Source organism: Larus michahellis, chromosome 7, assembly GCF_964199755.1.
Source record: "Larus michahellis chromosome 7, bLarMic1.1, whole genome shotgun sequence".
Lineage (NCBI taxonomy): Eukaryota > Metazoa > Chordata > Aves > Charadriiformes > Laridae > Larus > Larus michahellis.
The window spans coordinates 48,895,112-48,917,884 of NC_133902.1; the positions used below are offsets into that span (position 1 = coordinate 48,895,112).

Sequence of the window (22,773 nt, forward strand, 5' to 3'; positions counted from 1 at the left end):
GGTTTTAGAGCTGTTACGCGATTATAGAGGAATGAGGAGCTGGTGAGACTTCAAATAGGTGAACAGGAAAAGAAAGGAAAGTGCCCAAATGGCAAACATCTGTCTTTCTGTCTATCTCTGCCTGTCTGTGCTTGAAGTCTTGGTAGCTGGGCTCAGGGAATAATATTTAACACAGCTGCTAACAAAGTACAAACAAGTATTCCTCACAGCACTCCTTTTGAGACAACAATTATTGTCACAAATCACAAATATTGGAGCTACAGGAGAGAAATAAAAATCATTTAGCTAGCTGAATCAATGTCTGAGCTGGGACCAGGATCTTGGCTTTTCAAACTCCCTTTTGGCTCTCTAGTCACCTAGGATGGTAAAGAATAAAATACGAAGGCATACCTGCAACAACATGCAGTTTCACTGATCGCTTCCAAAGCAATAATGCCCTACAGCCCATGAACAAAAAAAAAAAAAAACCAAACCAAAACCCAAAAAAACCACCACACCACGAAACCCCCAAACAAAGAAAAATGTTTTTCCCTGTAACTACAGCGGCGTTCACTTTCTCCCCCCGAGTACCTGCCCAGCTGACAGCCGGGCGCTGCGCCGTGCCCCCGCGGTTATTCATCAGAGGGGAGACATGGCAGCGGTGCAGCCCGCTGATGCTCAGCAACGCGGCTGTGGAGCGCACAGGCGTAGGAAATAAAAAATTCCCCCCCCGCCAGGGCGCCCCTGCTCGCACCTGTGCCCGGCCCGCCCCGCCCGAGCTGTGCTGCTGCGCGGAGCGGCCGCGCCCGCGGAGGGGCTGCCCCGGCAGCGGGGGGCGCCGCGGCCGCCCCGGCCTGCCTCAGGAAGTGCCGGTAGGAAAGCGGCGGGGGCGGCCGCCGGGGGACGGGCCGGGCTGTCAGCGCGGCGAGGGGCAGCGGCGGCGGGGGGGAGCGGAGCGGAGCAGGTCGGAACAATAGCGGGTGGAGGGGAGGGGGCCGGCGGCGGCGGCGGCGGGGCTCGGCACCGGCACTCCGCCCCGGGGCCGCGCCGCCCAGCGAAGCCCAGCGCAGCCCGGGGGCAGCGCAGCCCAGCCCCGGGGCAGCCGCCCCGCAGGCACCGCGGAAGGGATGATCCGGGCGGCGCTCGGCTGGGCTCGCTGCTAAACGCGCCTCCATCCCTCCCTCCTCTCCTCCCTCTCTCTTTCTCTCTCTCTCTCGGCTCTCCTCCTCCCTAACTCACTGGATATTACCAGCCGCCGGGCTCGCCGCCGCCTCTCCCCCAGCCATGAATCCCGCCGAAGGGGCGGCGGAGGAAGGCGCTGTCCCCGACTCCGAGGTGGATGCTTTCTTCCGAACAGGTAGGGGAGCCGCGGGGAAGGGGCCGGAGCAGCGCCGGGCCCTGCCTCCGCCGCGGGATGCGGGGCTGGCGGCGGCGGCGCGGGCACCGCCGGCGGCGGAGCCGCGGGGAGGGGAAAGGAGGGGAATGGAGGGGGTCCCCGCCTGCCTTCTTGCTTTGTCCGTCGCAATCCCTCGGCTCGTCTGCGCTCCGGTCCTCCCTCCCGCCCCCGGAGGATGCTACCGCGGGGCTACGCTCCCGCCGCTGACTGCCTTGGGAGAGGACCGGCCGGGCCACCGCCCCGGGCAGGCACAAAAGCCCCGCGGGGATGCTCGGGAAGAGCCGCCGTGTTGTCGATCCCGCGGGCGGTTGCGCCGGCCGCGTCCCGCCGGGTCCCCGCCCCGGGCAGCGGCGGCTGGACGGCTTTTGGAAGCGGAGCCGCCTGCCTGCCCTGCCCGCCCCGATCCGCTCTGCCCGGGCGAAGCGCCCGACGCTATCCCTGCCGCTCTCGGGTGGGCAGGGAGGGCTGGGGCGCCCCGGGCAGCGCTCGCCCGCAGCCCCGCTGCTGGCTGGGGGTGCTGACCTCGCGGGGACGGGCTCGCAAAGTGTCTCAGGGCTGGGCGAGAGCTCTGTGTTTCGCTCTCCGGTTTCAGAGGATGCTGAAGTGGAGCGGAGGGGTAGCTGGGCTACAGCAGAGTGTGGTGTGGCGCCTTCGCTGATGATGCAGCGGTTAAGTAAATTCTCTAGGCAATGGGTATGTGCTGGGGTCCCCACTGCACCACCAGTTCATGAGGTAGTGTCTGTGTGGGAGCCCTCAGCTCTGAAACATGGCTTTGCACGGGATCAGTGTCTCAACTGAAACAACTTGTGGTCTGCCCTCCTTCCCCCTTTCCATAGACAAAATTCTTAAGAAAGTGTTATAGGCTTCTTGGTAGATTTTTAATTAAAAATTGTAAAGGATTAAATGCTTGTTTCATAAGGGGATTGACCCTTTTAGGCTGGAACTGACACTTACTGCCACAGCTGTTTGTCAAGACTGCTTTTCAGCTGTTTTCTTCCTTCTACCTGCTCATTAGCTGTATGCAGTGCTTTGAGCTCCTGTTACAAAAAAACAATTATGTAATCATGAAAACTTTAAAGTAGTAAAATCCTGAAGGCCTGCAGCAGCTCTCTGCTATGGTAGACTGCACCCCATTTATGTGAAAGCCCTTTGATCTAGGGGATAAGTATAATAAGGTCTGGCTGTGTGTATCTTGTGATCCACAAGCCATTAAGCCATAGGATATTTGCCTGTTGATAGCCTACCTGGTTACAAGCTAATTTCTGAGGTCTCAACAATGACAGATTAGTTTAAAAAGAAAAATAACCCACCAATTTTCCTTTTAAAAGGAACCTGTTAATTAAGGTTCCCCCCATTTTTCCTCTCTCCCTTCAGATTCAAAGCTGAACAATTTCGCAGTGACACTGCATTCTCAACCTAAGCATGTTAGCAGAATTGAATTTGGAGAGAATCTGTCTAGCTGGTGTGAAAAAAGTATTCCTAAATGAGGAAAAAGTGCAGGGAGCCACATGACTAGACGGTTCTCCCAGACTGCCTCCTTCACCTGAAGATTCACCTGTAGAGCCATGAATACACTTGTAACCTGCGTTATACATTTATCGTGGAGATTTTGTGAAGTCTCCTAATGTTTCTGTTCTTGAGGAAACAAAATCACAGAACCTGGGCCTGAAAGGGATTCCTAGGCCACATCCTTGAACCGAAGCATATATGCATACGCCATTCCTGATGGTCGTCTCTTCTACCTTAAGCTTCGTGAAAAGATATGGAAAAATTCTTGTTTCTGTGCTGTTATGTAGTATCTTGTGTCCAAAAAGATTACATGAAAAAAACCCCAACTTGTTAGTAATTCATTTTTATTGTCAGCTATTACAATGGCCAGGCAACATCACTGAGAAATGGGGAAAATGCACATGAGAGTAGGTTCGACTTGCATGAAATTGTACTGTTGGTTTCCTGCATTGTTTGTGCGCTATTCACTTCTGGGGTTTGTGCGCTGCTGTTGTGCCTGTCTGAAGTTGATTTTAATGGATGGCAGAGAGAACAGCTGATATGGACCTTGGGAGGACAGCTGTAGACAGGACACAACTGACACTCACACTCTTCTCTTTGGCTATCAATGGCAATCTTGCCTGAGTGAGAACTCTGAGATGGAGTCTGATTTGTAATAGCTGCAGAGAGCTGCATTGTCTTAGCATCCTTTTCGTCTTCATTTTAGCTTTTTTCTTTTATTCCTTCTCTCTTGACTTGTATTCTGGATTTGTAAAGCATAAAAGCATAACCATTGTGGCTTACATGCCCTTGTACGTTCACATCAAATAAAAAATGAATCAGTGTGGTTTAAAGATCAGTTGCTTCAATAGCACAAGCATACACTAAACTGCCCAAACTCTTCCCAAATTCACAGCTACTGCATGGAAAAGCATGAACTCATTATTCTCAGTGAAAAAAAAAATGGAGTCCAAACAACTAATATCTCACTCATAGGCTTTTAGCAACCAGCTGGGCTTTGCACTGAGCCGGGAGGATCGATAGGCTGCTCCCTGGTACCAGCAGAGGAGGCTGATGCTGGGAATGGTGCTGCGCACTGAGTGGCTCCCCCAGCAGCACCCAAACACTCGGAGGTGGCAGTCCCTTGTCAGCGATGACAACTGAGATAGTAGCTTTCTGAGCTGTACCTGGAAAGTAAAACTGAAGGAATTAACATGAGGTAATAAAGGAGGGTCTGTTCTGGTGCTTACACTGATGAGAACTAGAAATGACTTTTAAGAAAAGGGTGGATTTAACACCTGTGTGATTGATGCTGGCAGTCAGTTAAACCTCCACGGAGGCAGGCAGGGTAGGGACTATTCTAATTTTCACCATCAGATATATGCCGAGAGTAATTCAGTCTCTTTTTTTTTTTTTTTTTTTTTTTAGGCAATCACTCCCATGTAACTGGGATAAAAATTAACAGGCAGAGGGACTTTAAGGGCAGAAATGACTATTGCAGTCTCCAGCTCTGATTTCTGGGATAACAGCGGCTGCTGAATTGAGGCAGTAATTTCTGCACAATGTCTATGGCTTCTATTTGAGCTTATGTTTGAGTAAGAAACCAAATCTATGCCTAGGTATGCCTTACTAAGTTTCTTATGTCTATTTGTGTGACATAATAAAATATGAGCAAGTTCTGTGGAACTCTCAATGGTCTATATTAAGTGTGTACCAAGACGTTTTTATATTGTGTGGAACTGCATCCAAATACTTGTTGTTTCAACATAACATAAGCACTTTGTAAAACATATGAATGACAGATATCCCTTGGATATAGACACAGAGGGAAAGCTTTGCCTTTGTGCCTAAGCTGCAGGAATCTCTGCAGTGTGTTTTGGAAACAGAAGTGAAACATATAAGGAAAACCTGTATGTACCAAAATTTTAAATATTTATAGAGGTCAGTGACAGAACAGTTTAGCAAATTACCAATTACTGGCAAGGATACTCATCAATATTTCTTATCCACTAGCAGATACAGTTTTATTTTCTAATTTATTTTTCTGGCACTTAAGTATAACATTGATTATGTCTGGTACAAAGATGCCGACTTTGTCATCGATACTTCCTGTGAGTGAGTTGAAAATTGATATTGTTCCATCTCCTTTGACTGCAATGAATTATTCTGTTTGCTTTCTGCTTTCCACCAGCCGGTTATACTTCCAATGTTGTTCATTTGTGCATGAGTGACTGGCAGCTCTGCTACTAAATAACTTTAAAATGATTGGCAGTGGCCAGGCTGCTTGATCAATAGATGTGCTTGAAACGATGTCTGCAGAGAAGTGCTCCTCGAGGTTGATGGAATCAAGTGTCTCCTCGTAGAACAGATAAATTAATTCAACTGAGTTGTCACTGGGGTGAGGGGTTTGTGTGCTGCCTGGCTTCCTCACCTTGAGACTTTATAATTTATAAGGTCCGGTCTGGTAATGTGTGCTGGTAAAGGAGGCTCTGTCGTAGAAAAGACTGTCAGGTTCTGCCTACCACTTGGAAAGCTCCTGTATTCTTTAAGGTGATGCTGTTAATTAAAATCTGTACCACTCTCTGGAGGCTTTGACCTCTGACCCTGTCAGGAATATGAGTTTTGCTCCTTTCTCTCCTCGTTGTCTACTGTAGCTGTTTTTTCATATGACTGACATGGGGGAGGAGGACAGTTATCTTGCTACATGTGGGTACCCAGATCCTCCCAGTGCATGGGGAAGTCCATGTCGCTATGCCCTGCTGTTGTCCCATCTTCTCCTCCAGGTTCTCAGAGGGAGCTCTGCTAGTCCGGGAATTGGCATGTAGACATGACAAAGGATGTGTAGGTGAATCAAGAGGTCTTGGTGGGAATGACTGTCCTCTTCCCCCTCTCGCCCTGCAGATGCTGCTCAGAAATGGGGCTGATTTGTGGGGTCTTGTGACAAAAGGGAAGGATCTCTTTCTGTCTGATCCTGGAAGGGAGTAATTTAAATTGGGAATTTATGTTCAGAAAAGCATTTCTTTCACATACTTCTTTCCTCCTCCCTCAGAAGTACATACAGGGCAACAGGGGTGACATCTGATAGTCATTTACAATGTGTTTCTTCTGGATGAGATTGCATTGTGTTATAGGCCAGTAGGAAGATATTTATTCTATTTGATATTAATTCAATTAACACTGAAGAGAATTACTTCCAGAGGAAAAGGCCTTTCAAGCCCAGCTTCTGTTCAGAGCTGGTACGTACTGAATTTGATTTCCAGGACAGGGTGCAATAGAGAACATAAGCTTATAGCACAGACAATAGTAAATTGTGGAGGCAATGCAATAAGGCTTGGTATGGCACCTGCAGAAGTTATGGGTGGGGTAAACCTGTTGCCTATGCTGTGTTTTGGGATTGAAAGTCTGAAAGAAGAAAAGTGCATCCCAAAGTCATCAAAGAGGAGCCCTGGGCAGCCTTCCTAGTGCTTGTGTAGACTATTTTCCATGTGGCCTTAGCTGGCCATGCGTGTCTTGGGATGGTGAGCTGCATGGATACAAGTGAGCATCAAACTTAGCCAGGCAAGTATAACTAGTGCTGTTTCCCACCGCCTGCCTCCCATAGTGTATTTTATCAAGTCTCATAATAATAACCTGCCGGGGAAACATTGAGGGTTTAAAAATGGGAGCAACTTTGATGGGTTTGGTGGTTGGTTTTTTTTGGGTTTAATTTCCAAGCACACCCTCACCTTAAGAGCCCGCTGGGGGAGCCCTCCGGCTGGACAGGTGCTCTGGGCCCTTTGAAGGTTGGGGATGAAGTATTCTGTTGTTTCAGCTGCTGTGACCTTACGGTCCCTAGGAAGGTTGATTATGGATGTATAGCAGTTTATTGCTCCATGGCGACATGTAGTGTACAGTACCCAGTGGTGTTTTAAGTGCTTCATAGTTATATCAAAGAAAATACTTATGGAGTATTAGGCCTTATAAACCCATAGCGCTGTGCATTTTATGGCTGGAACTTAAAGTCAGTCATGAAACAACTATTTGTGCTTTTGTTTGATTTGGACTGGCGTCCTGCTTTTAATATTTCTTTGGATAAACAACTCCCGTTCTACAGGCTTGAATGGCACACGCACCCCATGTTTAACTGAAGGGACTCTGCCACTTGGGGAATTTTGCCTAGCAAATCTGGCAAGAATAACAGTGAATATTACAATATACGTGTTGCAAAAGAAAGCTGGATATGAAAAGAGAAGTCAGATATGATTGTCTGAATGGAGAACCCTAAAGCATGGAGGGCTGTAAAAGAAAGAAGTCGTAATATTTTGAATTATTTTTTTCCATTCAGTTCTGGGACAGATTGTGTTACTGTTGCACACATCCAGAGGACTTCAGAGGAATTGTTCGTGAGTTTTCGTGGATGTAACTGAAAACAGAACTTGGCCCAGGCACAGCAATGGCAATCGTAAATCTAGGTTCGTCAGTCACCTGTGTGGTATGTGGACTGCAGTGTGTTGAAATGGGATTTAGAGCATTTTGTGCTAAGAATGGGGTAATATACAGCAAAATATTTCTGTTTTCATCTTGTATTTCAGATTTGGTTCAGAATGAGACCAATATTTGAATCCAGGGCAAAGACTTCATTGTAAGTCATTGTGAAAGTTGTTACATATGTGATTACTGTGGAATAACATTAGTTTCAGTTGCTTTTCATTTATTTCATTTTGAACTATTCAGTGAAGATTCAAAGTGGTATATTAAAATTATGTATGTTGAATGCTGGAGTGTGAAATGCCACGTTAAAACATTTATTGAAGTTTCAATAATTCCTGTTTCCTAATCAAGGTCTTAGGAGATAATTCTGTTTCTACTTTTAAATATAAATATTCATTTTGTTTGCTCGTTTTCATTAACTAGTGCCCAGAATAAATTGTGGTTTATTGAGGTTCTTTTTCCCATATTAACATGTGTGGCTTTGTTACTAAACTCTAGGAGTGTGTTCTGTTTCTTCCAAATTACACAGTATAATGATTGAGAACATATAGGTACATAGGCCTAATTTGTTGCACTCCCACTTCAAGGCAACAAATTGCCTTTAAAACTAAAAACGAAATTTCTTTTTTTTGTAACCTTAATTATATGAACCAGCATTTCAGTTTCACTGATGGAACAAAACTACCATAATTAGGCAGACTGTAGTTTTTAGTGTAAGGTCACATCATGCTTTGCTGAGAATAATAAGAGGAAATGATCTTCAATTTAACATCTCGGTGACTGGCAGCCCAGCTGCTCTGGTCATTTCTTTTAGTGAAGTGGCCTTGGGAAAAAGGGTGAGTGTGTGTTGTTCGTGAGAGAAATTAAATTAACCTCATCACATAATTGGTACCCATGTAGACTTAGTGGACTTTTCAGGTTTTTTAACTACTTTTTTTTTTTGTGTGTGTGTGTGGAATAAGCTGTGCTGAAGTGGCAGAAGACATGCCTTACCTTTAAAATAAAAAAATCACTAGAGGGAAAGATTTGACTCCAAGATGTTGCTTTCTTCTGGGGATTGTGAGCCTTTCTTTGTGAAGTGAGTGTTTGGTAAAACAGCAAAGGCAGTAGGTCAGATGCGCTCCAGTGCAGCTGGGATATGAATAGTGGTAGTTGGACCAGGTTGGTTACCTGAAATTAGAAAATATATGCATATAGAGCAAAAAGAGCTTTGTAAAGGTTCCCCAGTAATATGGGCACTGCTGGCATGGTTCCTGACTCCTGGAGTGTACCCTGGCACTCCCGCTGTTTTAATGGCAACTGGCAGCCTACATTGGGAGCAGCATCATCAGCTGGAAACAATAGTGTCTGATTCTTGTTTGTCAGCTGGGACAATAGCCCTGCTGATGGGCTTCGGTGGAGGAGAGCAGGCTCCCTTTGTATGGCAGTGCAGGCATGGCAGATGGCTAATTGGACATGATAAACCACGGGGGCAATGGGGGAGAAAAAGGAGATCTGCCGGGATTATCGGCTTGTATCCCTCACATTAGGGAAAATAATATGTATTTTAAAGATGTTATCAACTTTAGCTCTTTGCCATGAATATATTATTCAAGAATGAAGAAGGGGGACGTCCTAACTAAAGTCTTTCCTTAGCTGATGTGAAGTCCATTTTATTAACTGGGAGCAAATCATATTACTGTATGGGAGGGCAGGGAAACACATGGCCCCCAGAGACGCTGGCATGGCACTTAAGAAAATTAGCAGTGCATATTTTTCACCAGTCTTGTAAGTGAACGTCAAACTGTTGTGCCAAACAGTATCCAAGCTGAAAACAAAGAGCATTGCAGTAATGCTTTTCAGGAGTGAAAAGTTACGCTCTACCATTCGTGATATGAATAGATGTCCATCAGTGTTGGAGCACCAAAAAGCTATGATTAACGAAGACAAAATTTATTTATTTAGCTGTATTTTATTAGACTTAATAGAGTATACACTATGAAGCCAAAACCTGAGGCCCTTGTGGAAACAAACTTTTGTTTGCTTAAAACAGCTTAGTGAAAAATGGAATGAAAGCCTCAAGGTTAGGACAAAAAAATGTTCAGAGGGATGAAACACCTCTCCTATGAGGACAGGCTGAGATAGTTGGGGTTGTTCAGCCTGGAGAAGAGAAGGCTCTGAGGAGACCTTATTGCAGCCTTTCAATACCTAAAGGGGGCTTATAAAAAAGGTGGGGAGAGACTTTTTAGTTGGGCCTGTAGCGATAGAACAAGGGGTAGTGGCTTTAAACTAAAAGACAGTAGATTCAGACTAGAGATAAGGAAGAAATTTTTTTACTGTAAGGGTAGTGAAACACTGGCACAGGTTGCCCAGAGAGGTGGTAGATGCCCCATCCCTGGAAACATTGAAGACCAGGTTGGACAGGCCTCTGAGCAACCTGATTTAGTTGAAAAGATCCCTGCTCGTTGCAGGGGAGTCTGACTAGATAACCTTTAGAGGTCTCTTCTGAACCTAACTATTCTGAGGTGCATGTCGATCCCATGTAGTTTTTGGTATGGGATGTGTAGGCTTAGCTGGTGGCTTCAGTGGCTGTGAGCCCAAGGCTGTGCCCGCAGCCCAGTAGCAGCAGACAGAAGTCCATCCCATTAGATCCATTTTAATTCCTTTTTTGCCCTGTCCCCCCAGTTAAACATAAAGAGAAAGCATACCACAATTTTGGGAGTAATTCCACAATTTTTTTTCATCTCCCCTCCATCGACAGAGGAGGTATAAGAAGTAAGGCTGAAAGGGGGGTCATGTGCATCGGTTGCTGCTGCAGTGATCTGCAGTCATCGCTGGCTTTAATTCCCTGTTTTGTAAAATGGTATCAAGTGCCTAGAATACTTTGCTATTTTAGTGTCTCTTATAATAATAATGTTATGGCATATAACAGATACGTTTAAATTGTAGTAAAAATAAATCTGCAAGAGGTTAAAAATAATAGCTAGCAAGAAATATGCAGTACTCTGTGGAAGCAGATTTACTTTCTGGGGAAATGTCTGGACTGTGTTTCTCTTCCACTGTTTACTACTGTCTTTTCCCACGGGACAAGTTTAGTGGAAACTCCAGATGAAAAGTTTCAGCGGGTTGCCTTTTCTTTCAGCAGACGCTTCAAATGCTGTACCTGTCAGTCTGTGTAGCTTTTGAAGCTGTAGGTGCAGGAGACCATTTGAACGATTGTGAGCGAATGCAATAAAACTTCCAATAGGGCTATCCTCTTATAGGACCCACGATATTGTCATTATGTTACGATGCTCTCTACCAGAGTTTATTATTGGTATTATTGTCTCAGCCACTGATTAGTTCCTTCTGAAGCAGGTGCTGCGTGAACACTAAACAAAAAGATGATCTCTGCCACCAAGTTCTTACGATAAAAGCTGTCAAGTGGATTGTGAATTCATTTAACTGAATACTTGTCTTTTTTACTTTTAAAGATGTCTGAAGGACCAGCCAGAGGAGTTATTCAGTGTGGAGCAGAGAATAAGGTACAAGCAGGAAAAACAAGAAAGAAATGAGAAAACAGTAGGGAAACCTAAAAACCCATGGAAGAATGCAACAAAGTTATCTAGCAGAGCGCTTCAGAGCTGGAGGGCGTTTGGCTGAGAACAGGATCACAGCCTGCATCCTTCGTGAAAGGGAAACAGATGATGTCAGTGTAGGGAAGGTCAGAAGCCAAAGGAAATCACAGAAATGAGACAATAAGAGGTTTGATTGGGGTTGTAGCTTTTAAGATGGAAAGCCAAAGGTATATTTTCTCACACATTAGAGAAAAAAATTGGTAGACTTTGGCTGGGTACATCGTGAAAGTAGGGAACAGGCAAAGCCTATACATGTACCATGCTCAGAATGGGGAAGGCACCCATAGGATGCAAAGCACAGGAAAAATAGCAAGGTTTTCTCTTCTAGGACATGCCCCTCACCATCGAAGACCATTGTTATCACGCTGCAGTCTGTAATGGTGACTGCACCAAACGTCTGTCTTGCTTTGAAGCTGCGGAGAGAAGGCATTTCCCTATGAAACCAAGACACAGACCCCAAATCCTTGGGTGTTCTGCTTCGTTTAATGCCTCTTATTCACAGAAATATGTCATGAAGAGCCAGCCTCCTTGGATCTGACTGCCACTGTGTTCGCAGCCATTTAGCTTTCCTGCTCTGCTTTTCTGTGCTGAGGCAGAGAGTTCAGGAGTGATGCTAATAGAGTCAGTCTGAAGCATTCAGATAAATTTAGTCTGAAGGAGCAAGTCAAGCCTACCAGGTAAATAGTAATGATCTTGCGAGCTTTGAGGACTTAGATCTATGGTGCGCGAATCTCCTGTTAACAGCTTGCTCCTATTCAACTCAGTCCTGCTCGAAAGTTAGCTGGGCTGTTAAATAGGTCAGCTATCTGTTACAGATTCCTGTTAGTCTGTCATCTGTCTGCTGCTTCAGGTTATTTATCAAATTCCTAATGAGATGGTCTTGAACTATTTGAGGCAGGAGAAAGTTGTTAACAGTAGTTCAGTTTAAAACACCTCTGGTGCTAAAACTGAACAGAGGGAAAACCCTGTTGGTTAGATGAGTTCAGATCTGATTCAGTTAAAACTGATCTGTGTAGTAATGGGAGTTTGTAAAAATGACACTTGTCAGCATGTAAGCCCTTATCATGGAAAAGTGTTCCCCCCCCCAGAAAAAAAGCACTGCCTGTCTTCATCATTGAGTTGTGCAGTAAGGTGTAACTGGCAGCTTGGATCTGGCTGTTGGGATTGGGATTGATTTCAGTGCTTGATCCAGCTTCAGCTCTGTTGTGATGTTTGTGCCTGGGTGCCTTATGATGCTCGTATGCAATAGTTCAAAACCAATGGCTGGTAGGTTCTTACTTGGGTAGTCAAAGGAGAGGTTTCTACAGCATCCACCTCAGAAGTCGAGCAGTGCTCGAGATGTGCAGGATGAACAGTAATTGCTTTGCTTGGCTCAGCCATCCTCAGCTCCCCTTGCTGTGCAGTAGTAATGGAGATAATAGTAATTAGAAATAATACACAGAATTAATATAGCGTTTCAGAACACTTAAATAGTCAGTCTTTGAGTAGAATAGGGAAGTCTCATCAAACCCATCTATAAAAACGGGATAATCAGGGACAAAGCTGTAGTAAGTGGTTTTCTTGAGGCTGTATGAATTCTATGCACGTGTTCTTGAAAAACCCACATCCTAGTGCGGCGCAAACCCTCACAAAGTGCTGCATGGCTTTATCTTCTGTTGGCAGGGCGTGGGCCAGGAAAAGCACGCCAATCCCTTTGTAACAGTAGGATTGTCAAAAGTCACGGCTGAAGTGACAGGTGAAATCAGAGAGATGTGCAAACACTTGGCTCTTCTTAAAGGACTTGATATGGGTGCCTATATATGGATGCAGGTGACCTACTTCAGACAGGTTGTACATCTTGGCCTTTGTCCTGGAAATGGGATTAACACACCTTGCTTATGTCCACACCAACCAGTCAAACAGTCTTAAGGTTTTTATTACACTGACCCTATTTTTGAACATACATAGGTCAGAGCCACATCTGGTGTAAAAAAATGGCCTGATGCCAGTGGCAGCAGAGGAGCTACAGTAATTTACACAGGCAGAAATTTTGGGCTGTATTCAGCTGACAGACTTGTGTGGGGATGGGGCCAAAGAGGACTAGTAGCAGAATAAGGATATTTCTAATTTAATGTGTTAAGATATCCAGATGATTTTATTCATCACCATGGTACCTGAATGCTGACAAAATGAGGCACTTGGGCTCTGGGTCCATTCTGCTCACTATTTGGTAGGGTCCCCCATGCCTTTTTTGTAATGAGTGTATTGCTGTGAAAGTTACATCTATTAAATGCTAAATGTAAGAGGGATTTAATGACATGCTATTAAAAAGTTCCACCTACCTAAAATCACTTTGCTTTCTAGCCCAGGTTTGCTAATATATTCCATATTTCACAGAGATTGCTTCATGAAGAGAATGCTGTCAGGAGCCATTTACAGCTCTGATCCTGCTTTTGTCATCTTTTACAAGTGTCAGATTCCCTCTTGCTGCAGAGCCAACCACTCTGCCACAAAGCTTATCCTTGGATGTCTCCCGTGGGTGCGTTAGTTACTCGGAGCATCGGAAGGTACTTCGTGACTGGTTCCATACAGCAGAGTTTAATGGAACTATAACTATAGTATATGATTTCCTTTTCTTGGTCTCATTTTTCCTCATACTTTTTCCTCTTGGAATATATCTAGCAAATGTAAAACCTGTGTGTCGCTATTCCAAATGGGGCCATTCACTTAATGTGGCATTGTCCAGGGTAGAATAAATACCCATGGCCTTCTGAAGAACGCTGAATTGATTGCACATACCACCTGTATTTACCAGTAACGTTCCCCATGTAACAAGTGAGAGAACTGCAAAGAGTTGTAATTAAGTGCTACTCCAAAGAGTAATTTTTATACTGACAAGAAACAGAAAGTCATGTTGCATCTTCCTATGGGAATATGTAGACAAAAGAAAGATTCCTCTTTGGAAGTTATCTTTGCATATTTTTTCTTTAGAGACAGAAGCTGTGGGAGATATAGCACAGGCAGTGGTCACCAGTCTGTGGACCGCAGAGATTGGTGAGGGAGCTTTCTCCCCCTCTAAATGCTGCTGCCCCTCCATCACTCCCCAGTCCAGAGCACAGCCCTGCTGGCTGCAGTTCCCCAGTAAAGGCTTCCTTTGGGTCATGTATACCTGGAAGACTTAAGAAGGAGCAAATCTGCTCCCTGGCTCCATTTTCTAGATGTCCCTAGTCCAAATGGCCCTCTGTTCCATTGAACTGAACGAGAGGGTGCTATGGGAGGAGCCTGTCACTCCTTTTGCTCTTGTCCTGCTCCTGCGGTGCGCAGTGACCTCTGTTTCCACACAGAGTAGCTGAATGTCAAATGGACAAGATAAACTTTATACAGATTAAACTGAAAAATCTTGCAACTAATAGGATAGCCCGGAAGGCAGACTTAGGGTGCCTAACTAGCAGACATGCAAAGTGCACAGGTGAACAAAGCGGGACTAAGCTCCATTGTTTCTTTTATTTTTCATCTAACGTAGCTAGCTGCAGCTAATGACTTCTTAAGGGATCTCCTCTCCTGGCTCCCTTTTTGCTCTTCCAATCTTTGTATGTATTTCCCCTTTCTGTTCCAGGAACTGAATTAAAACCTCCCTAGTCATTACTTTTCCTTTTGGTGTGCAGACACTCTGCAAACAGTGGCTCGGGCAGAAGCCTGAAGCAGTTAGGTTTCAGAGGAAGCCAACTGTAGCAATCTATTTTTGAAAGGTTATTTTGATGAATTGGATTTTATGACCTGATTTGAACTGGTCTTGGGTACCCACGTGTTATGCTGCCACAGCCTGAACCCACAGGAGTGTCACTGTTTGCTGTTTTGCCATTGCAAATCCTATGGAATCATAGAATGGTTTCTGTATCATATAGCAACAAATTATTCTCTCCATCCTCAATCCTGCTTGTCCTGTGTGTTGATAGTGGAGAGTTGCAGATCTTTTGCTGGGGAAAGTAAAACTATACTTGTCATATTGCAGTCCTGTTTCCCTTCAAGCGGTGGGAGTCTGGGGTTGGACTGTCATCTTCTATGAAATACTGTTACATTTTTTTATTTTAACTATATTGCAAGAAATGATTTAAAAATCCTCCATGACCAAAGATCTTGTGCAGGAGTTCACGTAAGTTTCAGCCTTAACCTTGCTAAGAGTTACAGATATGGGTACTATGTAAGACCTTAAAACAGCAGAGTTACAAACACCCACACCTCTCAGCTACAGTAAATGAAACTTGAACAGCCTTGATCCAGAAAGCCACGGGCTGTTGCAGCATCAGTCTCTGATGCCTCATCTGAACACATCCTTGCACAGGTCCTCTTAACATCAGTGGTGCAGGAGCTTTACAGTGGGACTTTGACGGGCACTGGTCTGGGTTTGTGCGTCTTTATAGGAGGCTTTCAGCATGTAGGAGTGAATATAAATCTTGTATTCAGTCTCTTGCAACTGTCTCAATATTTCTGTTGTGCAATTCTACACAATATTTCTATTGTGCTGAAGGAACTTAAGTTTATTATCAATCCAGAAATAAATGGTAAAGCTGTAATGGATTGCTTTCAATTAGGTATTGATGCTCAAGAAAGCTGTCTGTTTCAGTGTCACACTTTTACACACGGTTAAGTAAAAGAACGTGTTCGTTTGGAAGTTTAGGACTTGTGGAGGTGTCTATCATACTGTAGTCCTGCTGGGACTCTGTTGTTAAATGGGATTTTTAGATAGAAAGCCTCTGTGGTTGAGTAGGTGCTGATGGCTCTGTTGTTGGCACCCATCTATTTGAACCTCTAAGAGGCACTTAGATATTAAAACTGCACTTTTTTTGAACTTAAGACTTGAGGTTATAGTTTTGAAGCTGTTGGTGCAACTAAGGAACCCCCCTGAGCAATTTCTGTAAAGGAAGGCTGCATTCCTAATATCCTGGCCAGATTCCTCTTCGGATAGCTATATTCTTCTCTTGCTTTTCTACAGTTCTACTCTGAGGTTATGCTTTGCAATGCTGGTGTGCATGAATAGTTGCTGAATTTGACTGTATCGATTGCTGCATTTTAGTGTTGAGAGGTAATTTGTGTCTGTGACTCTTTCATAGGGCTTCAGGGTGAAGATCCTGTTATTCTTAGCGCCTCCACTGTCTTTGCATAATCTCTCTTGTTCTAGGTAAGGTAAAACAAACACAGCCTCTGGCAGCTCTGTGTCAGGAACAGCACATACAGACACCATGTCCAGGCACCCCATCCTTCCCGGCTGCTACTGAAGCCGTCCGGGAAGACAAGGGCTTCCCCTGCGTCACGCCCCAGCCTGTGCGCCTGAAGGAAACCTCCTCGTGTCTTCAGCTTTTCCTGCCCAGCTGCACACGCGTTCAGCACGTCACAGCTCATTGTTTAAGATGGCAAAGTGTGTTGCAGTCCTGCAGCACGAGAGGGGCTGTAAAATGTGAAATGATGTTAGTGTTGTTAAGGAAGTTTATAAGCTGTTAAATACCACCTGTTGGTCAGGCAGAGTTTTCCTATTTCCACTGCTTGATAAGAGGCTTGTGAGTGACCACCTGCTGTATGCAAAGAAGGGGAAAGGCAGGCTCTAGTTGTCTCCAGCATTCCAAATCAATGGGTGCTTTTCCTGGGTCTGGCTGGAGCTGAGTTCCCAATGTCGCAGCCCTCTTCTGCTTTTTGGTGTGTAGTGTTCATATAGGATTAAATTAGGGTGCAGCAGCTGAACTGCAAGCTTTTCTGATTGGAGCTCTTGACCTTCTGCATCCATAACTTTCCTGAGGCTCTCTTAGGTAAAGCCTGGCATGCTTTATCTGACTGCTCGGTTGATATTTCTAACGGCTTACTCTGCTGGTGTTGGTGTGCCGAGGTTCAACCAGAACCTTTCATCCAAAAGTTGTAGGTGTCCCCAGGTTACATTTACAAGTGGAAATGTTGCAATAGAAATGCCTCAGCAGCAAGGAGTGATACAGGAATGAGTGTTGCATCCCTGTAAGATGAAACAGTTGTGCGTTTTTGGGTGGGAACCACCCAAATTACAGGAATCTTATGTCCTAGAACAGCATCTTTTGCTGGGCTCTTAATTTTATGCATCTCATCTTTTCTGGTCTGTGTCAGGCCAGAAATTTCCCCTGTTATTCTTGTTCATCTTAAACATCAGTTATCTCCTTGCTGTGAAAACTGATCCATCGCAGAACAAAGATTTTTTTTTTTTTTTTTTTTTTTTTTTTTTGCATTGGAGTAATCCTAGAGAAAAGATTGGTGCTGTGAAAAGCAAAACCCTTGGTTGTCTTGTTCTGTGTTCCTCTTGTCATCATTAAAGCTCTTTGTGTTAGACCGTGAGCAGCCCACATCATCACTGCCTTTCCCTGCTGCTGGTGCCTGTAGTGAGGCCATAATCCTGTGTTTGCCATCATGGTGTCTTCCCATGTAGTGTGATTTTACAAATCTAATATTGTGCTTTCTCTGCAGGAACAACAGCAACAACAAGATAGGCTGCAAATAGCAATGATAGCAGAAGTAAGCAAGCATCCCATCCCCTAACAGTGCTGGACAAACAGACAGCTAATTTTTATCTTGTAGTACCAAGGTGGTAGATAAATTTAGTGGAAAATGTAAAATGCTGGAGATGCAGGTTCTAATTCTGCTGTGGCCCGCTGGATGACACTAAGCAATTAGCATTGCTCTGTGCCTCAGTTTCCCTCTGAGAATTGGGTGATTGGCAGTGGATGAAAAGCCCTATAAAATAATAACACTTAAAGCAGTTATTAACACAGAACACTGTCATCATCTCCACTTTATAAATGTGAGGAACTGAGGCAGAAAATGATTTGCCAAAAGCTATTGATGTAGTTGGGGCAAGAGTCCTCATTAGACCTCGGGAGCTGGCGGCTGCCTGGCCAGCCTGCATGCTTCGTGCTGCCCGTCACCCTCCTGTCCCTGCCTTTGAGTACTGCAGCGCCGGTTAAATGCAGAGGACTTTGGTCTGTGGAACAGATTTAGGCTCATTCGTTTCACTGTTCCTGCTGAGTGAATTGGAAAAGTAATAAACAAAATGGTTTTTATCTAGGAAAAAGGTTTTAGAGCCCTCCATTTTTAACAAGCATATGTTAATAGTACAAAGTATATGGGACAACATTGTCCTAATTAGTTTTCTGTCAAAATTAACAGCCTTTCAGTTCAATAGGAACAGATTTAGGCCAACACAGTGTCTTTGAAAAATTCACAGGACTTTTTGCCTCGTGATTTTGAATATGAGCTGAAGCTTCAACATCATGGAACCTCCTCTGAGCAGAGCTTTACTCTTAATTTAAAATGGTCTCCCTCTTTAAAAGCTAGCTTCTTAGTGTAATTTGAATCCATCTTATTTTAGGGTATATATTTAGTATCCAACTGATTTTTTTCTCTCGAAAGTTCTTGGATAGCAAGTCCATTAAGAAATATCAGTGTTGCCAAACCAGTTTAAGACGTTTGGAACTTCAATTACCTGCTGAACTCTTAAAAAGTAATTTGGTAATGAAAGCAGTGAATGCATTCTGCAGTGTTTAAGGATTGCTTACAGAGATAAAATGGTTTTGGCTGGATGTCAGATAAATACTTTTATGCTGAAACATATGTGCAACCAGTTTTTCTCCTTTTTTTGAATGAATCTGAAAGATCTAATCCTTCAGAATATCCCCAAACAAATTCTGGATTACTAGATCCTGTGTTCTTAAGTGAAGACAGTCATTTAGTATTTTGCACCTAAGGAACAACTTTGATCCAGGATCTTGATGTGTTTTGCAAAGCCAAATATGTTCAATCTAACCAAACTTCTGTGAAACAAGAAAATATCATTTCCCATTTTACAGCTATGTTAGCCAGCAGGAGAACATGATCTGGCTTTCACTTGAGGCTGGTAGCAGAGATTGCTGGAAGATGATATGAGATGGAATGCCTAGGTAAGAAATTTGGGGAACAGATTCTTGGAGTCTCGCTATTTTTGACACTGACTCGAATGTGATCCTGGACATGGGTCTGATGCCTCTTGCAGGTGAACAAAAGGAGGGCGCAAAACTGTCTCCCTCCCATTCTGAGTTGCACATTATATTTGCATGGAGCTCTCGGCAAGCTCTGCTCTTCCATGCCTGGGAAGCCAAGCAAGGGCTCTTGTGGGCAAGACAGTGGCCAGTGTAGGGGGAGAGAAAAAGCTGAACTGCTTTGCTACTGTAGAGGTAACAGATGGCGTTTTGCTTATGGGAGAGAAGCTTCTCAGCTTTTCCAGTGTGCTTCCGTTTTAAAATTCATCTTTCTGGAGTTGGGTTGGCTGAAACAAATACACACTTAGCTCCGGTTCAAGAGGTGATTGAAGCCATGCCCTCTACTGAGATGCCTATTTCTGTGTGTGGCTATGGTAGTATTAACAAGCAATCCCAGTTACCCTAAAATGAAGAATTTAGTTGAAAAATGAAGACCATTAGTACCAGCATTTTTTTTTTAATTGTGATAATGGAATCTGAAGCTGAGTGGTGTTTCCCGTGAATCATACTCTAACTTTTTACACTCCATAGTTCATCTGTGACACTGAATGCAACCTCGTATGCCTTTCTTTTTTTGCCTGAAAAGTATCTACAGCTGTGTCCAGATGTGCTGCTTGGCTTGCAGCTGAGTTGGGTTCAAAGGCTTTGAACCCGAGCCAGGCTCAAAGTGGCTGGGCACTGTCCCCACTGCTGCGGGGTCGGTATCTGCAGGCGGAGCTGCGTGTGCAGCCCTTCTCTAACCCAAATCAGTCAAAATGATCTGGGTTAAAGAAAACCCTCCATGCTTTTAAATAGTAAGCCAACCTGGATCATTTTGACACAACCGGGTTAGGGAGTGACTGCGTACAGATAGAGCGACAGATTGGAGGGGGCTGTAACCCAGCTCTGCTGCAGCTGAGCTATGAGTTGGACCACAGGCTGAGTAACACTAATTGCGGGTGAGTTCAGTAAGCTGCCCTGACTTTCGTCCTATACAATACTCTTGTTTTACAGCAAATAATGAAATAGACTGAGGGCTAGAAACACACCTGATGGTTCCCAAGTTTGGCCTCTGACTATCAATTTGCAGTCTGATGCCAGAAATATACTTGTATGTTCCAGACCAAGGGTCTGGTAGTGGCTGTTTTTTCCCTTACAGGCAATTCAGAGCAACTTCAAGGTTCTTCTAAACTGCTCTTGCTTTCATGGGCTGTAAGGAAGCTGCTACCCAGGCAATATTTCCTGAATAATGGCAGTGATTTTCAGATGTTTATGCACATGACTAACATGTATGTAGTCCTGACTCTGTGGGTTTTCACAACCTTCTAAACATGCTGATAAGAGATAAATATAGCAAGGCATTCTGCAAAAACTGAATGGAAACATTAAAGATATTTGTTCACAGAGGATAGTATAAAAATCCCTGTAATGCTATCTTGGGCAAGTTTGTAAGTATGTGTGTGTTTGACACTGGACTTGACAGTGATCTCATTGATTTCTGCTGTGCTGAGACTCAATTACTCTGGTTTAACATCAGTGTGCATGAGAGCAGAGTTAGGCCTTCTGAAAGGATGGATGCTTCTTCTTTCCCCTCGGGGAACCTGTTGGCAGTGGTTATGCAGGTCATGTCCACACACTGTGACCTGTCCACGCAAAAAGCCACCACTCTGTGTCACGTGCTAGCAGACGTTTCCAAGATACCCTCAGCTATAAAAGACCATCTTCTCACCCTGTCTCCCCTCCCCAGGAAATACAGTCTCCTTGTTCCCATAGCGCACACACTGGATGCTGTTATCTGGCTCCTCACTAGGGCAAATTGTTCTTGCCTACATGGGATCTCCTTTGGTTTCTGGTGGAGGAACAATAGGCTTGTTCGGGAGAATTGAGTATCTATATAAATAAATGGAGGAAGCCCTGCTGCAGTGCGGTTTATGGTGCATGGTGGGGAGGGGAAATGACCGGGCCATTGGATGGGGTGCCCCCCAAACGCTGGGGCCCAATCTCTTTGCCTTCAATAGTCCCATTTGGTGCATGTTGCTGGGGTGTTGGTGATAGTGTGCGACAGCTTTGTGTCTTCTAGCCCTGAAGCTGATGACAACCAAAGAGAAATGACTTTCCCTTGTTGGTGTTTATTTCCAAATGCATTCACAGTGCGACTTGGTGCTTCCTCTGGCTGTCTGAGGCAAAGGCTTGAACTCTCCTCCTTTCAGCTCTCTTGACATTTACTTGTAACGAACAGACCTAGATGTTGCAGTATGTTTTTCTGGGTCACTGAATGCGTTATATGCTTGTTCTTCACAGAAGAAATACAATATCTTTCATCTCAGCCCATCGGCTAGTTTTTGTTGATTTTAATTTTGTTGTAGTTGTTTAAACCCAGTCATTTTGTCAATAGGCATTATTCATATGGGGAGAAATAAATTGATTCATACTTGAAACACGCTCCCTTGTGCACGAACTCTTACAGGGTTGTAGCACAAGACAACAACCACGAGTGCAACACAAAGGGCTGACTGTGCAGCCTTTTGGACTCAGGTACACCTGTGGGGATGGGATGCAAAATCCCACGCTAATGCTCACACACCAGTGGGACTGAGCAGTCCCAGAGCGGAGCCTGGCCTCACCTAGTTGCATTTGGCAAATCTACAATTTTTCCTGTGTTACAAGCATGCCCTTCCGGTCCAGGTCCTCTTGCTTGCTGTGTTATATGCGGAGACAAGTCCATATGCAGCCTACAGGCTGTCTTCAGCATTCTGGAAATCTCTGTGTATGATGATTTGTCTGAATTTCTGGAAACGAGCTTGATTGACACAAAAACACAGGAAAAGCTGCATCCCAGATGCTTTTGCTGTGATTTGGTTGTATTTTCTGGGAATACTTGACATTTGTAGCACTGTCTGGTCTCCAAATCATATACCTGCCTGGAGGCCTGGACTCTGTGAGCTAGAATTGGCTACCTCCAACCTTAAACACTACTTTTCTGCAACAACTGTATTTTATTTGTAGAATTTCAGTCCAATTTCATGGTATTCAGGCTGTTTCACTTACCATTTCTCATGCCTTTTTTACGCTCTCTCTGCATCCCAGCAGCGCAATGGTCTCCACAGCATCTCATCCTGAAAATTTTGGTGGTGACAATAAAAACGTCCAAGTTTATTGATAGTTTCAGGAGAAACCTCTTCAGCTGAAAAAAGAAAAAGGGGTGATTTGACATGTTGGACAAAAACACTAATAACTGAAAATTTTTGTTTGAAAACTTCCTAGAAAGTTAGAATAGAAATTGTCAGTTCATGAGAGGTTTGCATTTTCCAACAAAAACAGTTAAGGTTTTTTTGAGAACAAGGGGCACTTTCTTCTGATTATTCTGCTGAGTCAAAGTCATATTTCATAGCGAAGGGAAAATTTTGCTGGAGACTCTTTGTTCATCCCTGCTCCTCCAACTAGCTGGTTAAGCATCTCCTAAAAAACTGTTCTGCTTGCGTGACCAGTAAATTACTATGCTTTAATATTTACATTCAAAATGAGGCTGATAATATAGTAAAAACCAAACAAGCAAGCAAGCTTGTGACCTGCACGTGTCAGAGTTAATGGAGCTGTTGGCTCTGTTCGTGCCATAGTGATTGATGGGCGTTCTGATGGAGTTGCATCTTCCTTCTCTCTCTATCTTGTCTGCCTGTCAATGCCTCCACTCCTTGAATAATGATGCACTTTAATACAGATTTGTCTTATTTTTTGTCTCTGAGCACTGGCAGGGCTGAAGTTATGTCTGTGTTTCTCTGAAGCACCTGACATGCTTCTGGTCAGTTGGAATAATTCAGCAGGAAGAATTTTACCTGGGGATGAGTATGCCTCTGCCTTA

At 44.3% G+C, this 22,773-nt stretch overlaps 1 protein-coding gene across 12 annotated transcripts in view; it reads left to right on the top strand.

The window, feature by feature from the left end:
• Positions 1-721: 721 nt before the first annotated feature.
• Positions 722-22,773, top strand: part of KALRN (kalirin RhoGEF kinase) — a 522,320-nt gene continuing 500,268 nt past the window's right edge. For 10 of the 12 annotated variants that reach the window (XM_074595391.1, XM_074595388.1, XM_074595385.1 and 7 more), the window contains exon 1: positions 1,021-1,336. In XM_074595391.1, coding sequence (XP_074451492.1) covers positions 1,264-1,336 — 73 coding nt within the window. In that variant the 5' untranslated portion in view covers positions 1,021-1,263. Of the gene's footprint in view, positions 852-1,020; positions 1,337-22,773 lie in introns of those variants that run through there. The other 2 variants (XM_074595384.1, XM_074595386.1) reach the window with 2 other exon arrangements.